Here is a 24,491-nt window from a genome sequence, read left to right on the forward strand (position 1 = left end):
TTAACTTTCTGAAAGTGAAACAGGATATAATTTCAACAAGAAACCATTTAGTTGGAGTGTGGTAAAAGATTTCAATACATTTGCCACATGAACTGGACTCACTGATCCTGTCTAACATTCATCTGTGCATTGTAGTTTGAATATTTAATTACATATTCACCCGTGGGATCTATACATGTTAACTTGATCAACCTCACTAACAACACAGAGAAAGATGGATATGATTCCTGGTGGTTTTCTGTGAAAAGCTTCATCCTGTTTGTAACTACTGTCAAACTAGACCATCTAGATGTACAATCTTCAGCGTCCACAGAGTCTTTTCTTAACCTGGAAAAGCTGAGTTTTCTAACTGAGGACCTTGGGCTGGGAATAATTTACAAGATAAACTTTATTTTGAAAGACAGTATCCATCTCAAGCATTCATAAAATGTTTAATGAGCATCATGTTTTTTTTAAATAGATTTTTCTCCTTACTGTGTTGTGCTGAATGTAAATGTTGTGAATTGTGAACTTATAGCAAATGAGGCTGAACTGTGCCACTGACAAAAGTTTAGCATCATTATACCATTTTTCCCGGAAATCACCCTCAAAAAAACTTTCATGTTGTAGCTCTACATTGAAGTGCCTGTGAAACGCAATATATTATATTCAATGGAATTATTTTTTCGTATTTTAATAAAATAAAATACTAAACTGAACATTAGCTTCTGTTTCTTTTAATGTTCCTATTCACTGACATTAAATAAGATTGGTATATGACACTGAATCTTAGGCAGGTTTAGTTTTTATTGTTTAAACGGCAGTGACATCGTTCTTCATTTTAGCCTGAGATGAATTAACTGATGAAACATTAGACTGCAGGTCTGTTAGGATATTGCTAACTTAAGTAATTTCGTGCGTTACCTTTTGTAGAGTTGCTTGGAGCTCTGTCAGCGCGTTTGTAGTGATAGCTGGTGTGCAAACTTCCACTGTTGAGGATGCTGCCTTGTTAGCTGGTGTGCTGCTGTTAGCATAGCTAATGCCCTGTTTAGCAGACCTTGGTTTGAAGCACAATGCTTCTTCACCCTTTCACCCAGTGTTATTCTTCATGTAGTGGAGATTTCTATTGAATTTCTATTGATATTGGGTCATTTTTCGGGAGGTTAGTTTTAGGCGGCCATCTTGGTCAGCGGTCCCACGTGACTCCCCATGAATGAAACTGAACGGAGTAGAGGACACATAAGAATAAATAAGCTAATATTATGATTTCCTAATGCCAGAGGAACAAGTAACAAAGCCGGTTCTTCATTTCTTAACTAATCATTGTTTATTTAATGAACAAATGATTATTACATTACTTGAGCTGTAAAATACAAGAATTCTGGTGATTGTCACACTCTGGTCCTCAGTTCCCCTCGGCCCCTGTCTCCAGCCCCTGCTCACTTCTCCCATGGCACGTTCTTCCCTTCAACTCCCCAGACCTGCCTTTCTCTCATTGTCCACCAGATGTCCTCAGACTTTCTCTCCTTCTCTCATCACCTGACTGCCTCTCCAGTCCACACACCTGTTCGGACTCCTCAACAGCCCTGTAGTCACCTGAGCTCTCCCCACCTGCACCTCATTGCCTAATCAGCCTTGAACTACATATACCAGTTCACTTCCTTCGCTCCTTTTCAGAATGTTATGTTGGTGTGTGCATCATGTCTTGATGCCTGCCTGCCTGCCTGCCTGCCTGCCTGCCTGCCTGCCTGCCTGCCTGCCTGCCTGCCTGCCTTACCTGTGTTGTGACCGTTTACCTGTTTGTTGGTCTTTGGACTTCTGCCTGTGAATTTCTGGACTTGTTTGCCTGTTTGGACTGCCTTCTCTGGTTTTGACCCTTCCCTGCACACCATGCTGTAAGCCTTTGTTCCTCTTTTTAAAAATAAAATTACTGAACTACATTAGCTCTGTCTCTGGCATCTGCACTTGGGTCCTTTCCTTTGTGTTCCTAGAACCAAATGTGACATGAGTTTGAAAGAAAATGGAAAAGAAATCAAAGAAATGCTTTTAAAGAAAAGTTTTCGTGTTTGCGGAAACCCCTGAGTTCTGTGACTCAGTTCAATTCCTGGTGTGGAAATGTGTGGTGTCCCTGTACTGTACAGACACAATGGGAGACTGAAGTTTTAATACAAACTTGCTTCTTGTGCTGTTCAGGTCTGGTTAAGTGGTTTCAGTCCTCCTGTGGTTTTCTGCTTGGTTAAAGTGTCAGAACATTAGTGACTGCAGTCCTCTGTCCAGTCTAAAGATATGAGTGTCCTTGGCCTTAACCCATGGAGCCATACTTGGTTTAGTGTGTAGTGTCTGGTACAGTCTGATACCACCACTCCAGATTGATCCAGAGCAGCCTCAAGCTCTTTAGATGTCGTTTTTTTTTTTGTTTTTTTTCCAGAATCCGGATCAACCTTTGCAGACTTCTGAGTTTCTTCTTAGCGCCATGTCCTGGGAGAGTCTTAACAGTTTCATGACTCTGAAACTTCTTTAACATTATGAACTGTTGAAACAGACTTGTAGGCTTTGAATGATGTTTTTTGATGATATAAATTCTGATGCTCTCAAACAGCTCTTGTCATCGCCATTGTGAAAAAGAAACTTGAAACAATCAGCCACTTTTTTTTATGCGGTAAACCATCATTCATGCCAATAATTTCAACCAGGCCTGTGGACAGGGAAGTCCCAATCAAGATCAAATTTTTTATTTGGAATCTGCTGATGCTCAGTCACATCAGATGCTTATATTGACATAAATGTTTGTTAAATATGCATCTGACATATTGAAACATGTGCAGCCTTTTACATCTGACATACCTTATTTTTCATGAGCTACTTGACCCAAATACTGAATGGAATCAGCACAAGCAGGGTGGACCCAAACGCAGACACAAAAGACAGGATGATGCAGTGAAGTAGCTTTAACGAGAGTACGGGCTTACAGGCAGACAGGTGGAGGAGCAGGCAGGTAAACAAGAAGGATCGGGCAACAGGTGACCAACTCTGCTAGAAAGAAAAAAACACTTGGAAACAAAAGGTAGCAGATGCACAAGGAAAAACTAGGGACCAGAACCAGATGAACTGACAATGAGCTGGTGATAGTGGCAGGTATATAGTGTCTTAAGCGATAAGGGAACTGGGTTCAGGTGTGATATTTGGCAGGGAAACTCAGATGATGTCAAGTGCAAAACAGTCTGGCAAGTGGAAATGGGGACAGAGTACGGGGACATCTGCTGGGCAGATGGAAAATGGCAGGTCTGGGGAGATGAGGAGACCAAACATGGTCAGGAAGTGAACGACTGAAGCTGATCTTGAGATTTTCCTGGTTCAAAAATACTAGATTGATCAGCATAAATCGTCAATATGACATGAGAGTTTAACTGGAGAATGAAGACGACTCTGTTCTACTAAAGTTAAAGGTAAACTCAACATGGTTCTTCTTGTGATTCCTTTTGCAACTTTCTCTGTTAGTCCGTTTCCTTCAGTTCCAATATGTGCTGGTATCCATGTTAATAATAAACTGAGTCCTATCATTTGAATTCTATATAATTCTTGTCTCTATGAAAATGGTCTGAATGACCTCTTCTATCCACTGTAATGCTAATAGTATTGCAAGCATTTCTGCTGTGAACTAATAATCCATCAGATTCTGTTCCCACTTTTTTTGTTTTGTTTGACTGAATTCTTTGAAGCATCTGTGTAGATCATAGGCCTTAATTATGTGAATTTAAATAAACTCATCTTTGTCATTCTTATCTAGTGATGTAAAAGCTACTGTTGCATCAGGAAGCTTCCATGGTTGTTTTTAGGTCCAGCTTTGTTTGTGTTCAAATTAAATTCTGCCGCCTCTTCTTTAATTGCAGGTGGCAACAAACGTTCAATTAAATTATTTATATAGCGCCAAATAATAACAGGAGTTACCTCAGGGCACTTTTCATGTAGAGCAGGTCTAGACCAGGACTCTTTATAGTTATAGTTAGAGACCCAATGTTCCCCCATGAGCAAGAACTTGAACTGAAACCTTGAACAGAACCTGGCTAGAGAGAGAGAGAGAGAGAGGCACAGCTCAATCCAGGTACCACATCAAAATGTCAAGGTGTAATGTAACAGTTAGTTAGCCCTTTATAACATTATTGATGATAATGATAATAATAAATCCAGTATCTCTCAACTAAACTGACACTACTCCCTGCTCCAACATTCAGGGTTTAACACTGAAATCTTCCAGTTCCTGCTGACTGAGTGGCCTTAGTGTCTTTCTTAGACTTTTAGCTCTGACATAACCTGTGAACTACTGACTCCTCTGTTTGACACTGATCACACAGACCAGATGGATGTTCACCTATTAGATGTAAAGTCTTAGTCTGTTTCAAAATAAATATTCCAAACCTTTACTGAAGTTGGTGTTGCTGTGACTCAGTCGGACACAAACAAGCATATTAAAGTAAATACATATTTACTGTTACAACAGAGACTTTTTTTACATATAGATTCAGCATATTGTTACTGTTTTTATTAAAACTATTCACAGCACTTATGTCCTGATCTGTTATTTACTTTGAAATCCAGCTAAATCACTCAGTGCTTACTCACCAGTTTTCAAGCACTTACATTTCATCCTCATTCGAATTGAATAAAGTGGATATACACTAACTGGGCACTTCATATGGTGTTAGATTCAGCCGGTTGATGCCTCTCAGCATCAGGAGATTAGTATATTGTGAAGAGTGGAGTTTTAAAAAAGGTCTTATTCTCAAGATTAACATGCTGCTTTAAATGTTAATGTAGGTCAACACACATTGCTGTTGTCTCTGACCTCAAAGATAACCCGGCTATGATCAGTGTGGTTTGTACATATGTTTATACTGTTTTTTGGGGAAAAGGAAATTAAACTGTTGGCCTTTTCTGTGTTGATTGTTCTGCCTTCTAATGTTTAAGAAAAGAACAGAGCAACATTTTCAGACTGTAAAAGATTTTCAGTTTCTTATTACTTTAGTTGAATTCAGTGCAGGATAAAGTATCAACACATCCGTGGATTTCATAGATTTCCCGGTGAAATGCAGAACGTTGAGCTTGTTTTGCTGCTGTTTGTGTTGACAACGCGACATCTGAAGCAACAAAGAAACAAGACCTAGATTTCTAAAATAAACTTTACTGATTGCAACCTAAAACATTAGGATACATAGAATCATAAACTGACATTAATGATTGTTTTATCATCCTTCTTGGTGGTTACAATGCAGATTCAATACACTCAAACACCTGACAGACTGATCCATATATGATACAGGAAAAAGAAAAAGTACAGAACATAGAATCATCATTCTACTTATTAAACAGATAAAGTATATTATACATTCACAAAAACTGAGAAAAGTTATAAGAAATTTCTATACATTACATGTGGATATTAGGCGATATGTCATTACATACTGTGAGACAACAGTTTTATTAACCCTTGGATATCTTCCCATAGATTTTTATACCATGGCAGCTACATAGTTTCTGTCTCTGGCTGTATTAGTCCAGCGTGGGCAAATCAACGAGTAGTACTTTTATGGCAGTTTCAGATTTACAGTATTGTTGCATCTGTGATTAAATACCTTAATTCTTTAGATATTTAGCAGACATTCCCACCTTTATCACTAAATGCATCTTTTTTTTTTTTTTTTGGATTCACATAATTCTTAACATAAATTAGTACTGCGGTTAAAAAGTTGCATATTGTGGTAGAGTTTTTTTCCATCTTGCCCACCTCTACTTCTAAGCAACAATGGCAGAGGCAATACTATTGGTCTACTGCTCTGCCATCTGGCCACAACATCGTCGTTCATGAAGTCACAATTTGTCTTGATGCTGTGAACTCAACTGTTGTTTGTCTTCGGGTCTCTTTAGGACTCTTCTCAGTTTCACGCTCAGCTTTCTAAGCTAAATAAGGCACAACTTTTTGACAAACGTATAGATTTTCTTGCTTCAGTACTTTCCAGAGACCCTCAAGGTCTCAGAAAACTTCATCCGTAGTGCTTCTCAGATTATCTAACCACATCTGAAAGTTCCTCTGACGTCAGAATTGGTGAGCTGTGTCCGACAACTTCTCTTTTTACAAGAGAGACAATCCAGCAATCACGCCCCCTTCTCTCAGGGACTGGCCAGGTGTGTCAAGATGTGAAAATAGGCAGCATCTTAACTTCTCAAGTTCTTAACCTGTGAACTGTGAACTATTCTATTAAGTGATAATATTGAAATGACAATGACACTGAAATGATGAATCAGAGTTTGAGCCAAAGAGCAGCGGCAGTAGTGTCTCTTACATAACTTTCCATTAAGACAAGTGGAGCATGAGAAGTATTTAGATTTAGCTGCTGTCACAGTGTGTCTCTAGCTCATTCCTGTAGTTGTGTCTGAATGATATTTCATGTGATTATTGAAGCTTTGCCTCCAGGTAAAGCTTTTACCACAAACTGAACAACTGAATGGTTTCTCTCCCGTATGGGTTCTCATGTGCACCTTCAGATGTCCACTTTCAGTGAAACGGTTCCCACACACCGAGCAACTGAAAGGTTTCTCTCCTGTGTGGATTCTCAGGTGTTTTCGTAACGATCCGCTGCATGAAAAATATTTCATACACACTGAGCAACCATAAGGCTTTTCTCCCGTGTGAATTCTCATGTGTTCCTGCAGATTTTTCTTGCGGCGAAATCTTTTGCCACACTGAGAGCAGCTGAACGGTCTCTCTGCATCATCGCTTCTTATGTCACCTTCAAGGACTTCATTATTGTTTAGAGAGTTTAAACTTGATTGAAGTTCCCTAGTGTCCTTACAATTATCATCACTGACTTCAGTCTGACGTTTAGAAGAGTATGAAGTTCTTGAGCTGCTGGTTGGAGGCTCTGCCTCTTTCTTCGCCTCATCCTGACATTGATGGAGCTGCGAGGAGTCACCAGCACACTTATGGTCTTTGAGGTTATAACGCCAAGCAAATCTTTTGCCACAAACACAGTAAAGGAAACGTTTCTCCTCTGTGTGGACTTCCATATGGTTTGTCAGGTATCCTTTTTGTGTAAATCCTTTATCACAAAATGAACAGCTAAATGGTTTCCCTCCTGTGTGAGTTCTCATGTGCATCTTCAGATTTTCCTCACCGCAAAATGTTTTACCACACTCAGAACAAATAAATGATTTTTTATCAGTGCTACTTCCCACATTACTTACAGGGATTTCATTATTTGTCACAGAATTTAAGCCTGATCGAGTTTCCCCGGTCTCCTTCCAGTCATCATCTCTGACTTCAGCCTCAGGTTCAGAAGAGTCTGAAGTCTTATCGTCAGTATCTGATCCTCCACAGTCCTCACTGTCAGCCTTTGTCTCGATGTGTTCAGTGGAGCTGCTGGCTGGAGGCTCTGCCTCTCTGTTCTCCTCAGTCTGACTTTGACTAAGCGGTGATGAATCACCGCCACATTTATGGTTTTTGAGCTCATGACGCCAAGCAAATCTTTTGTCACAAACGCAGCAACGGAATCGTATCTTCCCTGTGTGACGTGCCATGTGTTGTATCAGATAGCCCCTTTGTGTAAATTTCCTACCGCAAACTGAGCAACTAAACAGATTATCTTCTGTGTGAGCTCCATTGTCTTTCTTCAGATGATGACTGTAGCAAAGTCTTTTATCACACTCTGAGAAGCTGAGCGATTTGCCACCAGTCTTACATCTCATCCCACTAGCGGTTGAAGCGGTGAGATGAAGCTGTGAAAACCCTGTAACACACTTATGGCATTCCACTCCTGAGTGCCAAACAAATCTTTTGTTACAAACACTGCAACTTTGTCGTTTTTCCCCTCTGTGGACTGCCATGTGTTGTATCAGATATCCCTTTCTTGTATATTTTTTTCCACACACTGAGCAACTAAATGGTTTCTCCCCTGTGTGGATTCTCATGTGTGTCTCCAGAAATCCATTTTTCGTAAATTTTTTACCACAATCAGGGCAGCTGAATGGTTTGTCAGGAGAATTGCATCTCATGTCACTTACAGGGTTTTTATTATTTTCCAGAGAGTTTATACCTGACTGAGGTTCACTCGTCTCCTCCCAATCATCACAACTGACTTCAATCTCCGCTACAGAAAATTCTGAAGCCTTGTAATCAATAACTGGCTGTAAATTCCTGACTGGTTCTGATCCACCACAGTCTTTTCCTCCCACGCACTCTTTGTCCTCCTCAGCCTGGTTTTGATGAAGCTGCAGGGTCTGAGGTTTCTCTTCATCGTCGTCTTCACTCTTCACAGGGTCAGGAGTGAATGAGAACTTGGTGATATCGGCCTCCTCCAGCCTTTGAAGCTGCTCACCCTCCTGACTGGTCCAGAGCTCCTCCTGTTCCTCTTTAATGTGTGGGGGCTCTGGTGGGTCCTCCTGGTCCAGCCTGGGACTCCAATCCTGCTGCTCAGTGGAATCCTCTTCTTTACTCACCAACAGCTGCTGGACGTCTGCAGGACAGAGTGAAATACGGAGAGACACATTATAGAAATCCATGACTTTATATTTAAACCAAACTTGAATGTATTTCATATCACTGAAGTAATTTTAAAAACAAAATCAAGGATGTCATGTAATAAAGACCTAAATACCTTATAATATTGACACATATCTTAAAATACTACATAGATTAACAAGTAGGAAATAATCTATCAGGGGCTGTTTCTCGACCATTAGACCCTGAGCATAACGGTGAAAGTGGCAGTTACACCACCAATAGAAATCAAGTAAAACTGTGATTTCATTCTATTGTCCTGTTTGCCAGAGGCTCAAACTGTGACATCTCCTTCAAACAAGCCGTGTTTGAGCTTAACTGATTGGCCAAACATGTGAGGTTCAATGACTGGAAAGAGTGCCAATTTTAAGTCTTTCTTCGGCTTTCAGTATTTCTGTTATTCCCAAGTAACTTATTACTATTATCTTACAAACAGTCTGCTCTGTTTTCTGATCTGCTCTCCCACAGCAGCGTAAGAGCTCTGCTGCTGTTGAGGTACATTAAAATCAAACCAAAAGTACTTTGAGTATGCACTCTAATTACTAACACAGTCAATATTAAGTCAGAACAGGTCAAAACTGACCTGTGATTTTCCCAAAAAGTAAAAATTACTGTGTTGAGAAGCTGAACTGAAATGTATAAAAGGTTTATAAACTCTTGTGACCTTTGATAGGTTTCTGGCTGAAAGTATACGTCAATTATGGATATTCAAAATGAGTCAGTTTACACATTTCTCCCATTCATTTACAATATGTAAGAGGTTAAGTATTTTAAAAATGAAAAGATATAGAAGAATACAAAAGATAATGTGGGAGACAGGAAACTATGGAGCACTTCCTAAAGAAAAAATATGGTGTAAAAACTGCAGCGAAATTGCACGAGGAGGAGCAGCTGAGGGACTGCAAACTGTAGGAAGAGTAGAAATAGATGGATGGATGAAAGAAAACAACCTGAATGAGGCATCAATTGACAATGTAATGGCCTGAGGCATCTGAGGTGTTTCTAAGGTGCTCTTGGTGGACGTCAGGGTGTTACTACATGGCCGCTATGATGCATCAGGTGAGAGACAGACTGCTGCTTACCTTTTGTTGTGTTAAATTGTGATTTAACTACAATAACCACACACAGTCAAACTGCTGGAATGTGTCTGGAAACTGAATCAGTGATCAGAAAGATCTGAGCGCTCATGCAAGAAAGTCACCTTCAAACAAAAATAGCAGTTAAAGGTTTGTTGCTTAGATAGTCCCACTGTATAGAGACATACAGAATGTATGGAAACATTTTTATGTATAAAGTGTATACAGAGTGGAAAATGTGTCAGCAAGATGACAGCTTTCTTTTTTAAACTTAAATAGAGGTGATGGGCAGTTAAGGGGCATGACGATGTCATGCACTTTTACTCTGAAAAGCTTGTACACACACTAGTTTGAAAAACCGTAAAACTGCAACCTCTGAGAAAGAATGAAAGCTACATTTAAAATTTAAAAAAACAAAAAAAAAACGAAACGGCTCGGACGTTTTTCCTAATGAGCAGAGACAAGAAAACGTATATTTACTTTAATTCAACGCAATTATATAATTCTATAAAAGTATCAAGACGTCTATGGATAGATCAGTAGATAAACAGAATTTCTGAATAGTGTGTGTTCTGCTGTCTGTTACCCTCCTTTAAAATAGAAACAAAGTTGATAATAACACCAATAATCCATCAACACAGAATACACTTTCCTAAATAATTTATTTATAGAAAACTTGTTGGTTACACTGTGGACTCGCATTCAGACACCTGACGGGCCGACGAACATAATCTGATACAGAAAAAAAGAGATACAGAAAGTATGATTTTATAAACGTCTCACACCAGCTGAGGTCCATCCGTTGCTGAGTGATCTATTGGCCGGTTCACATATCGTTTATAAGATTTTACAATACATGAATGTGCTTCTGCTAATTACTTTAGTTTCCCTCTCTCTCTGAAATGGCTCAGCGTTAACACAAGCTGAGTATTAACAGTATTCAGATGAGACTGCCTCCCAAACACAACATTGACTTTCCTCAATTAAGGATTTTCCTGATGTGTTCTTTTTTCCTAGTGTCTACTACATGACATCTCCTGTGATAAGCTAATTGCAAGTGCTGGGCAAAACGTGCACCGCATACTGAACAACTGAATGGTTTCTCTCCTGTATGAATTCTCATGTACTTTTGTTAAACCCTTGAATTAAAGATGCAAGTCTCCTCTTCAGTCACATCTTGATGGCTTCATTTCAGAATTATGAAAATTGTGCCACTGTCCAAATACTTATGGACCTAACTGTATATCACTTTTAGGGACTTTGTTGTTTTTCACAGTGTTTAAACCTGACTGAGGTTCCCCAGTCTAATTCCAATCATCACCTGTTTCAGTCAGTTTCACAAGAGTCTGAAGCCTTGTCATCAGCATCTGGTTGTAAATGTCTGTCTGGATCTGAGTTCCTGGCTGGTTCTGGTCCTCCACAGTCCTCTCCATCAGCTTCACTCTCCATGTGTTCAGTGGAGCTGCTGGCTGGAGGCTCTGCCTCTCTGTTCCCCTCAGTCTGACTCTGATGAAGCCTATGAGGACTAACCAACACTGATGGATTTTGGAGCTCTATAGGCCAAGTGAATCTTACAGCTCAAATACTGAAACTGAATTGCTTCTCCCCTGTGTGGACTGACATGAGGATAGTCGTGTGTTCTCTCCTTGCAAACCTTTTACTGCAAACAGAGCAAATAAAGGCTTTTTCTCTGAAATAACATCCAATTTGTGCAATTACATGTATTATATTTGTAACTTTAACACATCAACAAGGTAAATGCCTTTTAAGATGCCATCCTGTTATATGGAAAACCATCCGTGCTGTTGTTGCATCATAGCATCTACTTGAGTTTACTCACGACACGATGTGGGTTTCAAAACACTGTAAAGGATAATAGGCTCACTGGTTTGTGATCATGTCTCCCACTGCTGTATATTCAAAGCTGTATTTACTGTTTTAAGTTACTGCTAAACTGAACAAAACATTTCCTGCCTCTGCTTTATACTAAAAGATTTCCTCTGGCGTACAACAAAAGGGCTCCGAGTGCTGAGCTGAAGGGTCAGAGGGCGACATGATGTCACGCGCTCTACGGGCGGCCAATACACACCCACGCTAAAAGTCTGAACCAGCACACAGTGTGTGTGAAAGTATGAGTTAGTTTAATGGTTACAAGTGAGGTTTGCTTGAACAGTTTAAGCAATTACTTCTGTTTTACATGAGGTTGGAAAAAATGTGACTGTTTTGAAAACAATGGCGTGAAACAGAGACTGAAGGAAAAAGTTGAATTCACCCGATAATTGAATGAAGAAGCTTCCTAACAGCTGGATATTTCATCTGTTAATATTCGTCCCTGTAACGAAGGACACCAGCACCTACTAACCGAAAGCAAGGAGAGACAGATTATTCCTTCAGGCTGTAAAATGTTTAAGTTTTCAAATCAATACAGTCTAATTCAGTGCCACTGTTTAACTTCATAACTATCAAGACATCTATGTATAGATGAGGAAATGAAGAGAACTGCGTTGGTTCTGATGTCGATCGTTTGCATTAAAATTGAGACATTTCTGATATTTGCCAACTCCAACAACAACAAAGAAACACGAATGAGCCAGTATTCTAAAATACATTTTATTAATAGCAGCCTGAATGTTTATTTACACAGAACCATAAACTGACAGTAATAACGTTTTTTTTTTAAATTCGGGTTATTCCATACCAACTCACCGAGGACCTCCCACCTCATGTCATGGACTTTCTTGAAAAAATTCATGTGAAAACTATTAAATTCACAGGACCTTGCAAAGTCCTACAGCTCTACTCCAAACACTGTTTTAGTTATGAATTTCGGAGGTTTGTCCCTTGGAGCTAAAGTTGATCATTCCTGTGATTCTTTGGTGAGGCTGAAAACAGTCACTTACTTTTCACTGGATTGGGTTGAGATCTGTACTGAACATCCCAGAAACCATCGGGATCATTTACGTGTATTCATGTTAATATTTGTTGCTGAAGGTTTTATAGTTATCAAATTAATAAAAATAAATACATTTACCCAAACGAAGAATCTTTCATTTTCAAAATTAATATCTCCACTAGTTTTCACTTTGTTTCCATCAACCTGTGCCACAGATTTTGCTGATATTTTCCCAAGACGGATTATTTTGTCATACACTTTGAATATGTTGCTGACTTTAAACCTTGTGCTTAGACTGACAATGACGTTTGTGTTTCTGTGCTTAACTAAAATTTCCATTTTAAATATTTAATCTTTCTCTAGCTTTGTCCTCTAAGTTACAAGCGTAAGAAAAGCTGATTAAGAAATAATATAACATCTTTACATTTTTGATATATCTGCAATGAATATGAGCACTTTATCATAAAAATCTTCAAGGAAATTTAAATAATCCTTCTTGGGAAAATATCCAGTCAAAATATCTTAAAATGTGGGTTTTTCATTTCTGAAGCTACATTTAACAAAATCCGACTTTTTTTTTTTTTTTTCTTTTTAAATGGAGGACCAAGTAACTTCTGGATGTGATAAAACTTTATTAAGACGACACAGAAACAGTTGGTTGCAAGAAAGTGAAAACTAGTGGAAATATTAATTTTTTGAAAATTAAAGATCCTTCGTTTGGGTAAAACAATTTATTTATTTATTTATTTAACTATAAAACATTCAGCAGTGTTCCCCAAACACACACTTAACTTGGGCAAAGGTATATTAGCATACCTGGGCGGCTATTTGGCAAGCGATTTTAGTATTTTTAATTATTTTTTCTGTCCGAAAGAACGACCCCGTCCGGGATCGATTTAACTAGTGGACAATCTCCCCTCGCTCTGCCCTCCCGTACCTGTTGGTTCTGCTATCATGAGAAGGGTCTACTGACACAGAGAGAGAGAGACGTTCTCTGGTTTTACGTTAGAAGACGCAGACTCTGTGGATATTTCAAAGCACACACCAGGTAAAGAATCATCATTCTACTCAATACACAGGTGAAACCTAAAATTTTGCTCACAATGACCTTTCAAACAACAGTTCATCTGGTTTTGTAAATGTTTCACACCACCCGAGGTCCATGCAGTGCTTTAGTTTTTATCTTGTTTAACCAGTTAACTTTTTTTTAAATTTTCTTTTTTGTATTTGAACACTAAATGTAAACTGACTGCAGCACTGAATGTGCCTCTGCTACAATAATAGATATAAGGCAACAGTTTGGCAGAGTTCCTGGTCTCCTACTGGGTCATGTGACCTTGAATTCTCACAGCATTATGTAACGTCAAATATCTGCTAAGAGCTGGTGGAGCAGAAAATGAGTAAATATTGGACTTGGGACTGCAAATGCTCCTGTTCCTATTCAGAAGAGCTACATTCTGCCCTTTGGAGGAATCATTCTCATCTAGAGACCTCATTTCTGTCACTTATAATGTTGTGGATAACATGGTTTGTCTCCATCTTATTTCTTTTTTCTGTAACAGCTGATCGCACGGCTTCATGTCCCGCTGCTGCTCGCGACAACACATTTAAGGTATCTCAGTCCCGACTTCTGAGTAAATCTCTTGTGACAAACCCTGCAGCTGACTGGCTTGTCCCATGTGGATTTTCATGTGTCTCACAACACCCCCTCTAAACCTAAAACGTTTCTCACAAACCGAACAGCTGAAAGGCTTTTCTCCTGTATGACATCTCATGTGATCAACTAAGTGCGAGCGCTGAGCAAATCTTTTATCACAAATGGAGCAGTTGAATGGTTTCTCTCCTGTGTGAGTTCTCATGTGTACCTGCAGATTTCCCTTTTGAATGAAAGTTTTACCACACACGGAGCAGCTGAACGGTTTCTCTCCCCTGTGGATTTTCATGTGTTTCTGTAAACTGTCACTCCATGAAAAACGTTTCTCACAAACTGAACATCTGAAAGGTTTTTCTGCTGCATGATATCTCATGTGTGCCAGCAGAGTTTTCTTGCAGCCAAACATTTTACCACATCTGAAGCACCTTAATGGTTTCTTGTTGGTATTAACAGCATCGCCAGTATGACCGGACTGAAGTTTCCTGGTCTTCTGCCAATCACCATCACTGTCTTCAGTCTCAGTCTCAGAAGACTCGGAAGCCTTGTCCTTAGTATCTGGTTGTAAATGTCTGTCTGGATCTGAGTTCCTGGCTGGTTCTGGTCCTCCACAGTCCTCTCCATCAGCTTCTGTTTCACCAACAGACACAAATGTGTCATCAGCACACTTGTGTCTTTTGACCCCCGAGAGCCAAGTAAATCTTCTGTCACAAACACTGCAGCTGAATCGTTTCTCTCCTGTGTGGCGGCCCATGTGGTAAACCATGTTTCCCTTTTGTGAAAATCTTTTACCACAAAATGAGCAAATGAATGGTTTTTCTCCTGTATGAGTTCTCATGTGTCTCCCCAGAAGGTAACTGTAGCTAAATGTTTTATCACATTCAGAACAGCTAAATGGTTTCTCACCAGAACTACATCTCATATCACTGGCAGGAACTCTATTATTTTTGAGAGTCTTCAAACCCGACAGTTTCCCGGTCTCCTTCCAGTCATCATCACTGACTTCAGTGGAGTCTGGAGAATTGTCATCACTAATTGGTTCCAAATGTCCATCTGGATCTGAGTTCCTGGCTTGCTCTGATCCTCCACAGTCCTCTCCTTCCACAGAATCTCTGGTCTCAGTTTGGCTTTGATGAAGCTGTGAGGTCTGAGGTTTCTCTTCATCATCATCATCATCATCATCATCTTCTTCAGTCTTCACAGGGTCAGGACTGAATGTGAACCTGGGAACCTCCAGTCCTTGAAGCTGCTTTCCCTCCAGACTGTTCCAGAGTTCCTCCTTTTCCTCTTTAATGTGTTGGGGCTCCTGGTCCTCCTGGTCCAGACTCCACTTCTGCCGCTCAGGAGGAAGCTTCCCTTTGCTCACCGACTGCTGCTGGACGTCTGCAGGGGAGAGTAGAGAGGGCTTAAAGGGGAACTCCACGGATTTTACACATCACAATCTGTTTCCAGTAGTTGGAGTACGATGCACATGTGAAAAAGGTTGTACAAAATCCTTCAGTGTCTCCGGACGGAGCTGTGTGAAATCTTCTGAATGTCCTCAGGTGATGTCACGTGAGTCTGCATTGGTGGAGTCTGAAGAGTAAAATCTGGGGGTGTGGAGTTACAGAGAAGTGAGCTCAGCAGACCGTTGTAAAAGGTAACATTTTGGTAAAAGCTACGCGTCAATATTGCTCAACCTAAGCTGGGTAGGTCTATGGAAATAAAGGCAATGAAACATGCTTAAACCATGTACAACGGCACCAATCCGGCCTTTCCATTAGAGTTTGAGCCCCGCATCAAAGTCCCTTTCCTTGTCCATCAGTCAGGTGTGAATTCCCTATATCAATGAGCATGACTTGCATGTGTCCAGAAAGCATCCACTGCAGATGGTGGATCAATCGACCCGGCTGTCAAAAGCTGAACTTTCCAAATCGACTCCTGTGCTATAGACTGGACACAAGGTCCCTCGCACGTCACTGTAGTGAAATCATTTTATGGAAAATTTCTGATTCAGTAGCTGAAATAAAAACAGGAGTGTGGCCTATAAAACATGAGAAAATGGTGAAAAATGCCCATCACAGTTTCCCCGAGCCCAATGTCAGGTTATCACATGTCTTGTTTTGTCCAAAGAGTTTCAATTTTTCAACGATTAATCAATGATCATAATAATTTCCCTTTTTGTTTTTCTCAATCGACTAATTAGCTCATTGACTAATCATTACAGCTCTAATTACTGGAAGTGGTTTTACTTGTTTATTCTGGTCTGGTTCATGTCTTTTGATTTTATATTTGTCACTTTTAATTTGCTGCCTTGTGAAGTACTTGGTAGCCTGGGTTTTGTCTAAACAAATATTATTCCTGTCATTATATGCTACGTTGAAATTCATGACCTAGTAAAAATATCAATTCCTACTCACACTGAGCTGAAACAACATTCATTTCAGCTGAACTGAGCTGTCAGATGTAACACAAAGTTTTATTTGTCTTTATCATTTTAGTATCAAATCCTGGGCCAACCATCTAGAGACCTTTTGAAGAGAAGGGGGAGACGCGCCGCTAACAGACACTGTCCCATTTTAACACACTACTGATCACACGGAAGAAAAGAACAGCAGGTAAAAGATGAGCAGCAAATCCTGCGATCGCTTCGTTGATGACTATCAGGGTGGTTGGCAGCTCATTTTCTGTCAATCAACTGATCATCTCGGCTCCACTACAGTGACTGTTTTTATGGTAATAAAGGAAAATGTCACCTGATCAAATGTCACCGAACACACAGAGCAGCTCTGTAAATTCTCCAACTGTGGCCTGCACTTGAAACAGACTGTTCCTAAGATATCGAGCAGGTTTCCCCTCCACACCTGAGTCCTGTCGGACAGCAGACCTTTTATCCAGTGCACACAACGACCGGTTCAATATTTCGCTCACACTTTCACAACTTTGTCAGTGTCATTCAGATTTTGTCCAGCAGGCCGCGCTGGCCCCACGGGGTCGGTATTTAGCAACGGCTAGCCCCATTAGCTGAGCCACCGAGTACAGCGCCGGCAGCTCCTCCAGGCTCCCGGTGTGACTTTATGACAAACCGCCTGTTTTCATCAAACCCGCCGCTGAAAAGAACAACAACGCAGATACATACAGAGTTTGGTTTAGCAGCTGCCGCCTTTCGATCTCGGCATCGCTCGGGTGTTTCCGAGTCCAGCGAGCAGGGACTGACCTGCTCGGTGCAGCCTGACTTCGGGCTTCAGCACGGCGTCGAGCAGCCTCCTCTGGCGGCAGATCTCCCGCTCCGACCGCTCCACTCGGTCTTCGTACTCCGCCACGGTTTCCTCAAACAGACCGACAATCTCCTCCGCCGCCGCCGTTAGCCGCTCGGTGAGCAGCGCTCTCAGCGCCGGGATTTCAGCCGCGTCTTCTCCCTTTTCCACCCGCAGCAGAAAGTCTTCAGCGGCGGCGCTGATCCGCTCGTGTACCGACACCCGCAGCAGCTGCACGGCGCACATTTTCCTCCTTTTCTGCGCAGTTTGAGGCTTCCAGCGAACAAAGAGAGCCAGCGGGGAGGTAAACAGAGACACCGAGTTCCGCGTCGACGACAGTTCGCTTGGAGGAGCGCGAACAGCGACCTCTGCTGGACTGGAGGAGAGCGAGAGGCGCTGCAGACGTTTCTCACTCGGTTCAGACATTTTTGATGAGTCTGACTTCTAGAGAGCGGAGGAAGAAGTACTCAGATTACTTACTTAGACATACTCCAGCAAAAGTACAAACAGCGCAGTGTAGAAATACTCTGCTACAAGCGCAGTCAAGATTTTACTTCAATAAAAGTACAAATGTATCAGCAACAAAATACACTTGATGTAGCAAAAGCTGAAGAACTCATTATGCAGGAAGAATAACATATTTATCATAGGACTTCATTCGCATTCTGAGTTACTACTACTACGCGACTACCGAAACCTGCCAGCTCAACCCTGATACCTCAAACTGACCATCAGACGTGAGGAGCTGGTTGTAAGGAAACGTCACCTGACTGAGTGAATTCGGGGCACAAAGGTCCCTCAAGCTCAATTTAATGCTCACATTTAAATGCCAAAATAAAGCTTTTTACACAAAATCATAAAAGGAGATCATTTTTATTTTTACTTTATATAATTACATAATATGATTAGTGTTGAGTTCCTTAAACAATTTGCTGACTTGCGACTTTTTAAATATTAACCTCAGTTTTTGGTAGTACAAGCCTGCTATGAAACATTTTCAGGCAAAATAATCTGAGAAACTCACAATAGATACCTAGCAGTTACTCCTAAAACAGGCCAGTTAGTAGAAAAGCACTTGTTTCAGTCACTACGAGCCAAAGAAGTTCCCTTCGTCCTCCACAGACGATCTTCTCTTTGGGTTTGACTTAAAGCAAACTGCTGCTCTTCTTCAGGTCCTGCAGCTGTTCGTCTGTTTTGTCCATTTTCTCCTAACTATAAACTGGTTTTTCACATGCTGAAGCGGGGACGTGGCGATTAGGAGGCTGAATTTTAGCCAAACAGCAGAACCAGAACTCATCTCTCTGACCCTTTCCTTCATCAACACAACCTTGTGTGAGCAGTGGTTCAGGCTCCATGTTTATCGAGCTCCTCGGAGGAAATCTGTCTTCGCTGCCCTCATATTCTCAGATTTACATCTATCTGGTTTGACATTGGAGATAAATTTTACCGTCTGCCTCAGGTTGCGATCCGGGTCGACTGGTTTCCTCCAGAATATTAGGACATTTTCAAACCCATAGTTTGCTCTGGTCTGAATCAGTGGATAAGCTGGTTTGCTTTTTTACTCTTAGTTCAGTTTCTTTTCACACACAAAAAAAAAAAATCAAGCAGGGAAAACTGAATCAATAAAAACAAGGTCAGCATGTACCTCTCTCATTGGTTAGTTGTGTCTGAGGACAGGAGACACAGAAGCAGCTCCTATCTGCCCAAATATCAAGAAACTAGTCCAGGTCCTACCCCCATTCATTCTCCTGTTAGGTCTTAGCAGCTGTTGATGTCTTCATCTGCATCCCAGCATGCAAAGCTCACCTGGCTACATGAGCCGTCGAGGTGGAAGTGACGAGTTACATCTAATCTCGTTACTGTAACCAAGTTGTTGTTGCTTTTCATGTACTTGTACTTTTTATTTTTAAAAAAAATCAGTTATTTCACACTGACGTAAGTTTTTTTTTTTTTTCTAACTCAAGTACTTTACTTTGTTATATTGAAAGTGGAAGTTTCTACAGAGTAAAAACATAAAAGTCACGTGATGAAGTTATGATTAACGGTAACAAATTAAAAGAGCCAGATCAGCGGCTCAGCAAGGAAGCAGCTGCTGGTGAGACTGTGGCCGCTGGAGGGCAGAGCTCCGTGTTCAGAGAGGAGCTGGTTCTCCGCTCACGGTCCACATACATGTTCTAAATGCGTTCACAACTGGACCAGGTCTAACTATAAAATGATGCGGCCATGGTTCAGATTAGCGTTAGCTAAACATTATCACGCCGTATTTTTTGACTTTGACTGACTTTGTACTTTTATGTGACTACATTTGTACACAAGTAACTTTACTTCTACTTGAGTAAAATTTCTTTTAAGTACCAGTACTTTGAGTTGAGTACCATTTTCAAGTTCTCCTCCCACCTGTGAGCCATTCATCTCAAACCTGCAGAGCATGTCTTTCATTTGGGTCAGACTGTGGTTGGATCAAATTCCCACCACAAACAAACCCCTCCACAATTTGTGACCAGACCAAGGCCACTTCCTCTAAAGGTCTCAGCATGGTTGCTTTTGTCCACACCTGAGTACGGCTGCTGTGTTCCGATGTGCCCAAATGAATTCACCACACAGAGTTCTGAAGCCGTGTATTCGGGAAGCTTCACAACACGTTGGGGCTTTAGCAGCGACGGAGATCCCACATTTAGAAACACAAGAACTGTGATTGGTCAACTTGGGACGTGTTTGTTTTCACCAAATCGTCGCATCTTTGGACTGTGGGAGGAGACTGAAGTGCCCAGAGGAAACGCAAGCAGACACAGATAGAACCAGGTGGATTTGAAATATTAGGACTAATACTCCAGCAGGGGGACTGCAGCGCTAACCACTGAGCCTCTATGCTGCCTACTATATATATTTAGTATTCTAGATGTAAAAATGAATTAGTACAACAACAAGGCCAGTGTAGAGATGATAGCTAGAGTGTGATACCTCAGGAGTCCTTAAAGGTTTCAGCAGTACAACAATGTACTACTGTGCCAGTAACGTTTGCACTACGGCTGCAGCACTCTGATCAGATTTTGTGATTCAGCTGCTCTAAATGATCGTAGACCAGCAGTACTCACTATGAGTAATCTTCCCTTTGCCACTGGGCATTGATTATCTCCTAGCTACTCGTGCACTGTACCCCTGCATCATCAGTGGGTTCTCTACACAGGGTTCGTAGCTGGGACAGTAGACGTCCTTTCAGAGCACTGGGTTCAGGCTGGGTAAAAGAACAGTGCTTGTTACTCAGGTGATCTGGCTCAGGAGGAAGAATGTGCTCTCACTATTTAAGCCAAGTAGCTCAAGTGACAGAGAACCAGAGTGAAAAAACTATTTGGCAACATTATCTGACTAACTGGAAGAATCTCCTTTATTTCAGCTACGTGAATTGTTACAGGCCTTCATGACGAAGGCCAAGTCGCTCTTTTGATATAGCTCCGAAGAGCCACCCTTATCAATGAATGTATTTTTGATCAATTAAATCACTGATTGCAGTTAATTTATCACAGCTGAATAATTAAAAATCCCTTGATGGCAAGACATGAATCTGAGAAGCTTGATAAACATGGGCTCAGCCACCTCGCTGACCTATCCTGACCAACGGCCCATCATGATGCGTTCAGCGGTTCAACAGCGTCAGCTTCATTTTGTGCTGCCTGAATAAGAATCTGCAGACTCGGTCACTTGACTGTCTGCTGTGTGGAGCTTCATGTGTCTCTTTAGATGTCCGGTAACTGTAAAACATTTGCCGCAGACTGAGCAGCTGAAAGGTTTCTCTCCTGTGTGGATTCTCATGTGAATCTTCAGGCTCCCCTTTTGGGCACAACTTTTACCACAGATATTGCAACTGAATGGTTTCTCTCCTGTGTGGACTCTCATGTGTTTGGTCAAGTCTCCTTTTTCAGCACAGCACTTTCCGCAGAATGGACAACTAAACGGTTTCTCTCCCGTGTGGACTCTCATGTGTTTTTTCAGGTCTGTTTTCTGAGCACAACCTTTACCACAGACAGAGCAACTGAATGGTTTTTCCCCCGTGTGGTACTTCATGTGTCTGTTGAGGTGTTCTTTAACGTGAAAACTTTTATTACACACCGAGCAGGTAAATGGTTTCTCTCCTGTGTGGATTCTCATGTGTCTGGTCATGTTTCCCCTTCCACTGAAATTCTTCCCACAGAACAAGCAGCTGTACGGCTGCTCTCCAGTGTGACACCTCATGTGTGCCGTTAATGATCCACTGTCTTTAAATGATTTATCACAACCTGTGCAGGGAAATGGTCTCTCGCCCGTGTGGTCTCTGATGTGTCTATTCAAGTTACCCTTGAGGCTAAATCTTTTACCACAGTACGAGCAAGGAAACGGCCGCTCTTTCATTGAAGATCCTATATCAGTGTCAGGAGCTTCACTGTTTTTAACAATCTCTATACCTGACTGAGCTTCACTGGACTGTGTCCAATCACAATCACTGTCATCAGTTTCAGTAGAGGCTGGAGAATTGTCTTCACTAACTGGTTGTAAATGTCTGTCTGGATCTGAGTTCCTGGCTGGTTCTGGTCCTCCACAGTCCTCTCCTCCCACAGAATCTCTGTTCTCAGTCTGGTTTTGATGAAGCTGTGAGGACTGAGGTTTCTCTTCATCATCATCATCATCTTCACTCTTCACAGGGTCAGGAGTGAATGTGAACTTGGTGATATCGGCCTCCTCCAGCCCTTGAAGCTGCTCTCCCTCCTGACCGGTCCAGAGTTCTTCCTGTTCCTCCTTAATGTGTGGGGGCTCTGGTGGGTCCTCCTGGTCCAGATTGGAGCTCCACTCCTCCTGCTCAGCGGAAATCTCTTTCCTCACCAACAGCTGCTGGACGTCTGCAGGACACACTGAAATACAGACACACACATTGTGGAAAACTCAGGTTTATGACATCCCAAGCCAGATACATGTTTACCATGATACCATCTTTTCTTGCATTACAAAAAGGAGAAAGACGCCTGAAACACACAATACTGGACGAGTGGAGCATCGGCCAGGAAGCATAAGATTATCAGTTTTCACAGATCAGCAGGATGGCGGCTCACCATCAGCCCTGAGGAGGCAGACCGCTCAGCCTCCAGCTGTCCCTGGTCGGCACTTTGTCGTCATGCAACTCAGTTTGTTATTGGAGCAGCTGATACCAGCATAGAACAGAGGAGATGTAGAGCTGCCTGGTAAAACTGGACTAAATTTAGCTTAAAAGTTTAGGTTTTTCACGTGATGATTATATTTTCAACACGTAGAAGGTTCCATCGCATCTCCTAGACAGATTTCTTAAAAAGTGAAACCTATGGGTAAATTTAGGTTTTCTAGCACAGGTTTACGAGGGAGGCCTCACTGCGGTGATGGCGGCTTGTTTACTTCCACCTACAACCCTGACAGGTCTATAAAGGAGGCAGCGGATCTCGCCTCCATGATCCAGTTGTAGCCATAGCCTCAGAATTTTTACTTTAGTCATGAGAAGACAATATTCGAGGCTAAAGCCAACAGGTCCCAGATAAAGTCTTCACCAGCTGATGATCCACGTTGAAGACATGGAAATATAGTAGCAGCAGCGTTCTTGTTTTGCAGGGTCTAGCTAGTTAGTACAGTAGTATTAATTGTGTTGTATTAACATTGTAGAATTAGTACCAGTGGTATCACAAGTATAATAAGTAAAGTCATTCTGAGGCCCTCATTGAAAACAAGATGGTGCCTCTTAAGGGATTTATCCTCAAATGAGAATTTGAAATAAATAAAACAAAGGCGAAGACCCTGTCTGGCTGCGTACCTTAGGTACTCGTTCGTATTTTCACTGTAAACGTTACAAGAGAACAGGCTTTGAGGATGAGGACTAGGGCCATGTTCAGACTAAAGCCTTGGGACATCCATCCTTTCTAAATGTTCGTAATCATGCAGTCTTTTGACAGTAATTACAGCCGTAAGTTAGAGCTGCGGCGATTAGTCGATTGTCCGATTAGTTAATAGAAAATCAAAAATCCAAATGGTTGCAACCATTTTGATAATCGATTAATTGTTTCAGTCATTTTTCAAGCCAAAAATTCCAAACGTTTGCGTCTTCTCTTGATCACATCTGAAGATAAACTAACATCTTTGGGATCTGTTGGATAAAGCGAGCGATTCGATGACTGAACCTCGGCCGATGGGAAGTCAACATTTTTCATTTTATAAATAAACTGAAAAATATTCACACAGCTCACAAGCAGCTGAATGATGAATTCATGACCATCACGATTGTTCTGTTAGGATGTGAAAACTTCAGCTCCCATGAGGCTTTGCTAGCGATGCGTTGTGTAAGACTTCTGGGAGTTGTGGTTGTTGCCTGATAACAGTGCATTTGTTGTTTTATCTTTGAAAAATCGAGTCGTTTTCATGTTTTACTATCCTGTAATGTAGTTTGTATCTGTTTCTCAGACGGGAGACAGAAAACTTCCGAATCATGTTTCACTTCAGTGAAAACCTTCATGTTTGCCGGGCCGATGCTAGCTAGCATGTTTAGCATGTTTGCCGTCTCCGGGTCCTCCGGGTCCAGCGAGCAGGGACTGACCTGCTCGGTGCAGCCTGACTTCGGGCTTCAGCACGGCGTCGAGCAGCCTCCTCTGGCGGCAGATCTCCCGCTCCGACCGCTCCACTCGGTCTTCGTACTCCGCCACGGTTTCCTCAAACAGACCGACAATCTCCTCCGCCGCCGCCGTTAGCCGCTCGGTGAGCAGCGCTCTCAGCGCCGGGATTTCAGCCGCGTCTTCTCCCTTTTCCACCCGCAGCAGAAAGTCTTCAGCGGCGGCGCTGATCCGCTCGTGTACCGACACCCGCAGCAGCTGCACGGCGCACATTTTCCTCCTTTTCTGCGCAGTTTGAGGCTTCCAGCGAACAAAGAGAGCCAGCGGGGAGGTAAACAGAGACACCGAGTTCCGCGTCGACGACAGTTCGCTTGGAGGAGCGCGAACAGCGAACAGCGACCTCTGCTGGACTGGAGGAGAGCGAGAGGCGCTGCAGACGTTTCTCACTCGGTTCAGACATTTTTGATGAGTCTGACTTCTAGAGAGCGGAGGAAGAAGTACTCAGATTA

The 24,491-nt window shown here is 41.8% G+C and overlaps 1 protein-coding gene across 1 annotated transcript; it reads right to left on the bottom strand.

Annotated features, from left to right (window-relative positions):
• Nucleotides 1–12,197: 12,197 nt before the first annotated feature.
• LOC120786493 (zinc finger protein 184-like) lies at nucleotides 12,198–24,491 on the bottom strand. Its single transcript, XM_040121966.1, has 4 exons — nucleotides 23,970–24,491; nucleotides 21,050–22,269; nucleotides 17,347–17,830; nucleotides 12,198–15,533 (listed from the first exon to the last, which is right to left on the bottom strand). Exons 1-4 carry the CDS (start codon nucleotides 24,253–24,255, stop codon nucleotides 14,107–14,109), a joined length of 3,417 nt encoding a protein of 1,138 aa, XP_039977900.1. The 5' UTR covers nucleotides 24,256–24,491; the 3' UTR covers nucleotides 12,198–14,106.

The sequence above is a fragment of the Xiphias gladius genome, chromosome 24 (genome assembly GCF_016859285.1).
Source record: "Xiphias gladius isolate SHS-SW01 ecotype Sanya breed wild chromosome 24, ASM1685928v1, whole genome shotgun sequence".
In the NCBI taxonomy this organism is placed as follows: domain Eukaryota; kingdom Metazoa; phylum Chordata; class Actinopteri; order Istiophoriformes; family Xiphiidae; genus Xiphias; species Xiphias gladius.

Coding starts and splice junctions, on each gene's coding strand:
- LOC120786493 (XM_040121966.1), bottom strand. CDS start 24,255: ATGTGCGCCGTGCAGCTGCTGCGGGTGTCGGTACACGAGCGGATCAGC. Junction 22,270..23,969: donor AGTCAGGCTGCACCGAGCAG/GTCAGTCCCTGC, acceptor TCTGTATTTCAG/TGTGTCCTGCAGACGTCCAG. Junction 15,534..17,346: donor AGTCAGGCTGCACCGAGCAG/GTCAGTCCCTGC, acceptor TCTCCCCTGCAG/ACGTCCAGCAGCAGTCGGTG.